Source organism: Entelurus aequoreus, linkage group LG10 (assembly GCF_033978785.1).
Source record: "Entelurus aequoreus isolate RoL-2023_Sb linkage group LG10, RoL_Eaeq_v1.1, whole genome shotgun sequence".
In the NCBI taxonomy this organism is placed as follows: Eukaryota; Metazoa; Chordata; class Actinopteri; order Syngnathiformes; family Syngnathidae; genus Entelurus; species Entelurus aequoreus.
This window is the reverse complement of record NC_084740.1, coordinates 69,673,783-69,683,782: the sequence shown is the minus strand read 5'-3', so window position 1 is coordinate 69,683,782 and position 10,000 is coordinate 69,673,783. Positions and strand designations below refer to the sequence as shown.

General features: G+C 32.9%; 1 protein-coding gene across 2 annotated transcripts in view; it reads right to left on the bottom strand.

Moving 5' to 3' along the window:
• pla1a (phospholipase A1 member A) overlaps positions 1–10,000 on the bottom strand; it is a 24,576-nt gene that overhangs the window by 10,759 nt on the left and 3,817 nt on the right. For both annotated transcript variants that reach the window (XM_062061541.1, XM_062061542.1), the window contains exons 2-7: positions 8,699–8,909; positions 4,333–4,510; positions 4,160–4,268; positions 3,990–4,091; positions 3,833–3,925; positions 1,446–1,610 (exon numbers count right to left, since the gene is read on the bottom strand). In XM_062061541.1, coding sequence (XP_061917525.1) covers positions 1,446–1,610; positions 3,833–3,925; positions 3,990–4,091; positions 4,160–4,268; positions 4,333–4,510; positions 8,699–8,909 — 858 coding nt within the window. The remainder of the gene's footprint in view (positions 1–1,445; positions 1,611–3,832; positions 3,926–3,989; positions 4,092–4,159; positions 4,269–4,332; positions 4,511–8,698; positions 8,910–10,000) is intronic.

Below are 10,000 nucleotides of genomic sequence, written 5' to 3'. Positions count from 1 at the left end.
ATTTTCTTTGAATTTCAATTACATTTTAAATGATTTTTTAAAATGTACTTAAAATCATGTTTGTATTTTATAAAAATATTTAACTTACTTTGATGATAAATTATTACATTTTGAAGGATATTTTTATATTGAGCTAAACTGATATTTTTATTTTAGAAAAGTTGTTCATTTACTTTGATTTTCACTTGTGACATAAATGATTTTTTTTAAATTTACTTAAAATCATGTTTATATTTTATACAAATATTTAATTTACTTTGATTTTAAATTATAACATTCCAAACCATTTTTTAAAATGTACTTAAAATCATGTTTATTAAAAATATTTATATTACTTAGATTTTCAATTATAACATTCTGAATGATTTTTTTATATTTACCCAAAATCATGTTTTTATTTCATAAAAATTGTTAATTTACTTAAATTTTCCGTTGTAACATTATAAATTATTATTTAAAATCATGTTTATATGTTATAAAAATATTTATATTACTTAGATTTTCAATTATAACATTCTGAAAGATTTTTTATATTTACCCAAAATCATGTTTTTATTTCTTAAAAAATTGTTAATTTACATTGATTTTCAATTGTAACATTATAAATGATTTTTTTAAATGTACTTAAAATCATGTTTATATCTTATAAAAATATCTAATTTACTTTGATTTTCAATTATAACATTCTGAATGAATTTTTATATTCACCTAAAACCATATTAAAATTGTATATAAATATCTAATTTACTTAAATTTTAAATTCTAAAATTCTAAATGATTTTTTTTTGTATTTATTTAAAATCATGTTTGTATATTCATAAAAAATATACAATTTACTTTGATTTTCAATAACATTCTGAATGATTTTTTACATTTACTTAAAATAACGTCTACATTTCATAACAATATTTAACTTACTTTGATTTTCAATTACAACATTCTAAATCATTTTTTAAATTTACTTTAAAAAATGTACACATTTGATAAAAAATATTTAATTTACTTTTGTCAATTATAACATTCTAACTGATTTTTAAAATGGACTTAAAATCATGTATAGATGTTATAAGAATATTACATTTACATAGATTTTCATTTATAACATTCTAAATGTTTTTTAATTTACTTAAAATAATTTTTATATTTTATAAAAACATTTTAAAAAACGTTTTTCATTTGAACATTCTGAATTATTTTTCTCATTAATTAAAAAATCATGTTTGTATTAAAAAAAATATATTAATTGTACTTTGATTTTCACCTAAAAACATTCACAATATTTTTTTATTTACTTAAAAATCATGCTGTTTATATTTTTTTATAATTATAATAATTTAAAAATATATATTTTTTATATATTTGTGATTTACATTACAGTTGTAATAATAATAATTATATTCATAAAATAAAATAATAAACATTTTAGATAAGTTGACTTGGCTCACCAATGGCGGGGCACCGCCCCTTGAAGGCGTCACAGTTGACGCAGCGCCCCTTCAGGAAGTCGTCGTAACTGGAGCACGGGATCCCAGTCAGCGGGCAGGAGCCGTTCAGGGCGCTCATGTAGACGTGCACTGCCCTCATGTGGTCGCAGATCACATAGCCGTACACTGGGAAGAAGCCCAGAGCTTACACACACACACACACACACACACATTTATTCTTGTATTTACTACCTTCTTGAGACCAGCAAAAAAGGCCTTGCATTTTTAGGACCACCCTTTTTAGATATATAAAGATTTGTATTTACAACATTAATAATATATACATACTATGTAAATATAAAAAAGGTAAGCTTTTAGTTTTTGGTTTGTAAATTTTTTTAATCTTTATTATTTACTTCAAATGTATGTTATTACAGTATGTCTCTATATATATGTATATTTTTTAAATTTGATCTTTTATTAATTTTGGCCAAAGGGGGCGCATTTTAATTTCTTACACACGCTTGTTATTACATATGTTGGCCAGAGGGGGAGCACTTCAAATTTTTACACACACTTGTTATTTCATATGTAGACCAGAAGGGGAACATTTTAAAAACCGACACAGTCAATTTGAAAAATCCCTCCTTTTTGGGACCACCTGAATTTTGACAGATTTCACCACCAGGGGTGCAAATGAGATCTCTATTTTTTTGTAATGTGCTCAAGGCCGATGACATACGAGTCACGGACCACAGATGGCCCCTGTGCCGCACTTTAGGCAACCCAGCTATAGAAGATAACTGTTAATGGCCACTATAGTCTTAGTAGCGTAGTGTATTTGTTCATCCTATGGTCACATATGGGACGTGGGTTGTCTTACGTCAGCACCGGAAGTCGTAAAATCAACCGTTCATCTGGTGGGTTTTTTCGGGGATGAATATGGAAGTCCTTCTTTAGCTGCCGTCTTGTGTTATCAAATATTGCTGTCTTTGCACCTGTCAATGTTTACTTTTGTATGCCCATTCAATCAGCAAAAAATCCTGACTTTGGAGCAATGTTCACGGACTCTAGTATTTGGCTTTCTATTAGATGCAATGGTTTTCCGTATTGGGACCATGACTTCGGTCCTAACTTGTTCACCGGTCCTCATATGGAAGGTAATTTTCCTTGTTGATGTCTCAAGAAGGGTAGAAATACAAGAACACACAGACATACACACACATTCTTGTATTTGTTACCTTTTTGAGACCTCCGAAAAAAATGCCTACCTCTTTAGGACCACACTTTCTAGATATATAAAGATGTGTATTTACAACATTAATAATATATACATACTGTGTAAATATAAAAAAGCTTGTTGTGAAAAACGAGTTGGAATTTCACAAGAAAAAGGTCACAATTTCACAAGAAAAACTTAGAACTTTGGCGGTATTATAATAAAAGTCGTAATTTTACTCAACGCATGTCAACATTTTACAAGAAAAACTGAAAATTTGTGCAATATTACGATAAAAGTTGGAATTTTACTCAATAACAGTCGCAATTTTACAAGAAAAGCTTAACATTTTGGCAATTTTATGAAAATAGTCGTAATTTTATTTGACAAAAGTCACAAGTTTATAAGAAAACTTTAACATGTTAGCAATATTATCATAATAATAATACAAATTTTACTTGGAAAAATTATGACAAAAGCCATCATTTTACTACAAAAATGTCAGTATTTTACAAGAACAACAAAATGTTTTGCAATGCTGTGATAAAAGTCCGAATTTTATATGACAAATGTCACCATTTTTCATTAAAAAGTAAGAATTTAACATAAAAAAGTAAAAATTTTACAAGAAATGATTGCAATATTACAGAAACAGAAAGAATATGAGAAATTGTTCCCAATTTTACAAGAAAAAAGTCGACACATTGTGAGAAAAAGACTGCTCTTAGTTAATTAATTTTTGGGGAATTTTTTGTTTGTAATTGGTTTTCAATCTTTATTATTTACTTCAAGTTATTACAGTATGTCTCTATATGCATATTTATTTAATTTTTTAAAATACATTTTGACCAGAGGGTGCGCCTTTCAATTTCTTACACACACTTGTTATTTCATACGTTGACCAAAGGGGGAGCACTTTTAAAACCGACACACAGTCAATTTGAAAAATCCCTCCTTTTTGGGACCACCCTCATTTTGATAGATTTCACCACCAGGGGTGCAAATGAGACATTCTCTATTAGATGCAATGGTTTTCCGTATTGGGACCATGACTTCGGTCCCAACTTGTTCACCGGTCCTCATATGGAAGGTACCTTTCTTTGTTGATTTCTCAAGAAGGGTAGAAATAGAAGAACACACACACACGCACACACACACACACACACGGTTGAGTGTTGGCGGGACTCACTGGAGGCGAAGTGGGAGCGCGCACATCCTGTCTGGTCCTTGCCCCCGTTCAGGAAGAAGTCAACATGGCCGACAGGGATGGAGATGCCAAAGTCTGACGAACATGAACGCGTCAGTGGTGTTGCGTTCAAGGACCCCACAATGCCTGCTTGTCTTACAGTCAGAGTCTGTGTGTATGGCGTCCACAAACTGAGCGTCAGACGGGTCCAATCGGTCGTAAGTGTCGGCTCCTTTGAACATGGGGCCCGCCGGGTCCAGAGCTGGACGACAGCAAGGTAACGCCAACATCTAAGAAGTCCTTTTTAATTCGAAATATCGGAAAACTCACCGGTGATTCTTCCGATTTTCCCCTCAAAAAGGGTCCCCACGAAGCCGGCGACGTGGGCCCCCAGACTGACCCCTATTAGGTGGAAGGACTCCAGGGCGCATCCCTGTTTCTGTCGGACCGGAAAACAAAGCCGGTGACAAGGAAGACCTAAACCTGCGTGCGGCGTGTCGGACCTGCAGCAGGTTGATGAGCACGGAGATCTGCAGCGCCACCTCCTTGTAGTTCTCCACCACCAGGTTGTAGGCGAAGGAGGCGCCGTAGACCCAGTCCACCATCACAACATTGACATCCTGCACCCCCAGGAGGGCGTGGGCCAGCTGCCCGGCCCATGACGGCTTGCTGCCCATCGCCCTGCACACACACACACACACACACACACACACACACACACACACACACACACACACACACACCACACACCACACACCACACACCACACAACACACAACACGACATTTTACAGTCATCAACAAAATATGTATTTTCTTGTTTTCGTACGTGTTTTTTTTTTAACGTTGAAGACAATTCCGTAGCAACGTTTTGTAACACCGGACAAAATTAGTGTGCAGTCTTTAAAACGAACATAACGTACATGTTTTTGTAAACATCGTAGACAATTTACGGTCATCAACAAAATGTGTATTTTCATGTTTTGGCACGTGTTTTTTGTTAACGTTGAAGACAATGTCGTAACAACGTTTTCTAACATCGGAGAAAATGAGGGTGCGGCCTGTAAAACGATGTATATGTTTTTGTAAACATTGCGCACAGTTTGAAGTCGTCAACAAACCTAACAAACATTAATTTGTAAAGATCGGAGAAGGTTTAGAGTCTTTAACAAACCAAATAACGATAAAAATAAATACTGTAAATAAATAATCCAAAGCCTTTAAAATAATAACGCACATGATTTGTAAACATCGAAGACAATTTACAGTCATCAACAAAATGTGTATTTTCAGGTTTTAGTACGTGTTTTTTTTCAACGTTGAGGACAATGTCGTAACAACGTTTTGTCACATCGGAGAAAGTGAGGGTGCGGTCTTTAAAACGAACATAAAGTACATGTTTTTGTAAACATTGCACACAATTTAAAGTCATCTACAAACCTAACAAACATTAATTTGTAAAGATCGGAGATGATTTAGAGTCTTTAACAAACCAAAAATGATCCAAACAAACAAGTCGAAAACAATCGAAAGCCTTTGAAATTCAAACGTACGTGATTTGTAAACATCGTAGACAATTTGCAGTCTGCAGTCATCAACAAAATGTGTATTTTCATGTTTTTGTACTTGTTTTTTGTCAACGTTGAAGACAATGTCGTAACAACGTTTTCTAACATCGGAGAAAATGAGGGTGCGGCCTTTAAAACGATGTATATGTTTTTGTAAACATTGCGCACAGTTTGAAGTTGTCAACAAACCTAACAAACATTAATTTGTGAACATCGGAGAAGGTTTAGAGTCTTTAACAAACCAAATAACGATAAAAATAAATAAATAATCCAAAGCTTTTAAAATAATAACGCACATGATTTGTAAACATCTTAGACAATTTACAGTCATCAACAAAATGTGTATTTTCAGGTTTTTGTGCGTGTTTTTTTTCAACGTTGAAGACAATGTCGTAACAACGTTTTGTAACATCGGAGAAAGTGAGGGTGCTGTCTTTAAAACGAACATAAAGTACATCTTTTTGTAAACATTGCACACAATTTAAAGTCATCTACAAACCTAACAAACATTAATTTGTAAAGATCGTAGATGATTTAGAGTCTTTAACAAACCAAAAATGATCCAAACAAACAAGTCGAAAACAATCGAAAGCCTTTGAAATAATAACGTACGTGATTTGTAAACATCATAGACAATTTGCAGTCTGCAGTCATCAACAAAATGTGTATTTTCATGTTTTTGTACGTGTTTTTTTGTCAACGTTGAAGACAATGTCGTAACAACGTTTTCTAACATCGGAGAAAAATAGGGTGCGGTCTTTAAAACGATGTATATGTTTTTGTAAACATTGCACACAGTTTGAAGTCGTCAACAAACCTAACAAACATTAATTTGTAAAGATCGGAGAAGGTTTAGAGTCTTTAACAAACCAAATAACGATAAAAATAAATAAATAATCCAAAGCTTTTAAAATAATAACGCACATGATTTGTAAATATCGCACACAATTTACAGTCATCAACAAAATGTGTATTTTCAGGTTTTTGTGCGTGTTTTTTTTCAACGTTGAAGACAATGTCGTAACAACGTTTTGTAACATCGGAGAAAGTGAGGGTGCGGTCTTTAAAACGAACATAAAGTACATCTTTTTGTAAACATTGCACACAATTTAAAGTCATCTACAAACCTAACAAACATTAATTTGTAAAGATCGTAGATGATTTAGAGTCTTTAACAAACCAAAAATGATCCAAACAAACAAGTCGAAAACAATCGAAAGCCTTTGAAATAATAACGTACGTGATTTGTAAACATCGTAGACAATTTGCAGTCTGCAGTCATCAACAAAATGTGTATTTTCATGTTTTTGTACTTGTTTTTTGTCAACGTTGAAGACAATGTCGTAACAACGTTTTCTAACATCGGAGAAAAATAGGGTGCGGTCTTTAAAACGATGTATATGTTTTTGTAAACATTGCACACAGTTTGAAGTCGTCAACAAACCTAACAAACATTAATTTGTAAAGATCGGAGAAGGTTTAGAGTCTTTAACAAACCAAATAACGATACAAATAAATAAATATTCCAAAGCCTTTAAAATAATAACGCACATGATTTGTAAACATCGGAGACAATTTACAATCATCAACAAAATGTGTACTTTCAGGTTTTGTACGTGTTTTTTTTCAACGCTGAAGACAATGTCGTAACAACGTTTTGTAACATCGGAGAAAGTGAGGGTGCGATCTTTAAAACGAACATAAAGTACATGTTTTTGTAAACATTTCACACAATTTAAAGTCATCTACAAACCTAACAAACATTAATTTGTAAAGATCGGAGATGATTTAGAGTCTTTAACAAACCAAAAATGATCCAAACAAACAAGTCGAATACAATCGAAAGCCTTTGAAATAATAACGTACGTGATTTGTAAACATCGTAGACAATTTGCAGTCTGCAGTCATCAACAAAATGTGTATTTTCATGTTTTTGTACGTGTTTTTTTCCCAATGTTGAAGATAATTCCATTGCAATGTTTTGTAACATCGGACAAAATTAGGGTACGGTCTTTAAAACGAACATAACGTACATGTTTTTGTAAACATTGCACACAATTTGAAGTCGTCAATGAACCTAACAAACATACATTTGTAAAGATCGGAGACGATTTAGAGTCTTTAACAAACAAATTAACGATCCAAAAAAACAAGTCGAAAACAACCCAAAGCCTTTGAAATAATAACGTACGTGATTTGTAAACATCATAGACAATTTACAGTCATCAACAAAATGTGTATTTTCATGTTTTTGTATGTGGTTTTTCTCAACGTTGAAAACAATTCCGTAACAACGTTTTGTAACATCGGAGAAAATGAGGGTACGGTCTTTAAAACTATGACGTACATGTTTTTGTAAACATTGCACTCAATTTGAAGTCGTCAACAAACCGAACATAAATTTGGAAAGATCGGAGACGATTTAGTCTTTAACAAACCGAATAACGATAAAAATAAAAAAACAAGTTGAAAACAATCGAAAGACTTTGAAATAATAACGTACGTGATTTGTAAACATCGTTTTTGTCATCAACAAAATGTGTATTTTCATGTTTTTTTACGTGTTTTTTTTCAACGTTGAAGACAATTCCGTAACAACGCTTTGTAACATCGGATAAAAATGAGGGTGCGGTCTTTAAAACGAACATAACGTACATGTTTTTGTAAACATTGTACACAATTTGAAGTCATGAACAAACCTAACAAACATAAAGTTGTATAGATCGGAGATGATTTTGAGTCTTTAACAAACCGAATAACGATCCAAACATACAAATCGAAAATAATCCAAAGTTTTTGAAATAATAACGTACGTGATTTGTAAACATCGTAGACAATTTACAGTCATCAACAAAATGTGTATTTTCATGTTTTTGTACGTATTTTTTTTCAATGTTAAAGACAATTCCGTAGCAACGTTTTGTAACATCGGAGAAAATTTGTGTGCGGCCTTTAAAATTAACATAACGTACATATTTTTGTAAACATTGCACACAATTTGAAGTTGTCAACAAACCAAACAAACATATCATCCGGTATTAAAAGATTGGAGACGATTTAGTCTTTTACAAACCAAATAACGATCCAAAAAAAAACTAATCGAAAATAATCCAAAGCCTTTGAAATAATAACGTACGTGATTTCTAAACATCGTGGACAATTTACAGTTATCAACAAAATAATCGTATGAATATTTTCATGTTTTTGTACGATAATTTTCCATCTGACCACACTAACTATATATAATTCATATTTATTATTTATTGTATTTATTTGGTTTCGATATTAGCTTTAGCGCTCACCTGTATCCATGTATGATGACTTTAGTGGGCTTTGACGCGTTAAAGTAGTTCTCTTTGCCCAGAGAATCCTCCCCGAAGGTCTTAGCACACTCCGGGTTCTGGCGGGTCAGCAGCAGGAACTGGACCTGCAGCTGGAGGCGCTGCTGGCGGTACTGCAGCCACGTGGTGTTGCTGAGCTCGGCGCAATCGCCGTTGTGCCATTGGTCGGAACCTGGTGGCACATCTTCGATTAGGACCGATAAGGACTGGCGCGGATCACAACTTTCATAGTGGCTTAGTCTTTACCGTGCAGTCCTTAAATTAGGACTGAGCTGCCCTGGCTTATAATAAAACTGGTCTGCCAGAGAGTAAGAAGATGTAGCAGGAGGGATCAGTGTTGCCAACCTAGCGACTTTGTTGCAATATTTTTATTCTATTCAGACCCTCTGATTTAGATTATTTTGTTCTTTACTTTCTCAGACTCTAACATGAAAGAATGTACTCCTCTTCTCAACGAGCAGCGGGTGCTGCTGTGACCCATTCTCCCCTCCAAAAAACATAAAAAGTAATTCCATTTCCAAACATATTTGTTCTGCTTTTCATGATTATAATTACTTTTTTTCTCCCAGTTAGGGATAGGTACCCAATTTAGTACTTTTATAGGTACAATCGATTCACCTAAAAACCTTACTTATGTTTGACGTCACGTAAGGTTGCCGACTCAAGCAAGCACTTGGCGGGAAAACAGGCGCATTCGTAGTGCACTGATAGAAGGCACTCAAAACCAAGGCTACACTTTTCAAAATGCGCTAGCTTGATGCTCTTATACATTGGATATGCCATATGCATGCTGCTGATTAGCATTGGTGATTTTACATGGCGATTTTCAACCCCTGCAAATTTGTTAATAAAACCTACAACTATGATGCATGTAGCAAACAAACAGCTGGTGTTAATAAGTTCAATACTTACAGTATTAACACTTTGTAGGACTCAACAAAAGACAAGACTGGCACATTCAACCGAAGACAACTTCCTGAGTACAGCAACAAACTAAAATGAATGCATACTTACAAGTGACCCCAGAAGAGTAAAAAAACTATATATATATATATATATATATATATATATATATATATATATATATATATATATATATATATATATATATATATATATATATATATATATATATATATATATGTATACATGTATATATGTATATATGTATATATATATGTATATATATATATGTATGTATATATATATATATATATATATATGTATGTATGTATATATATGTATATGTATGTATATATATAT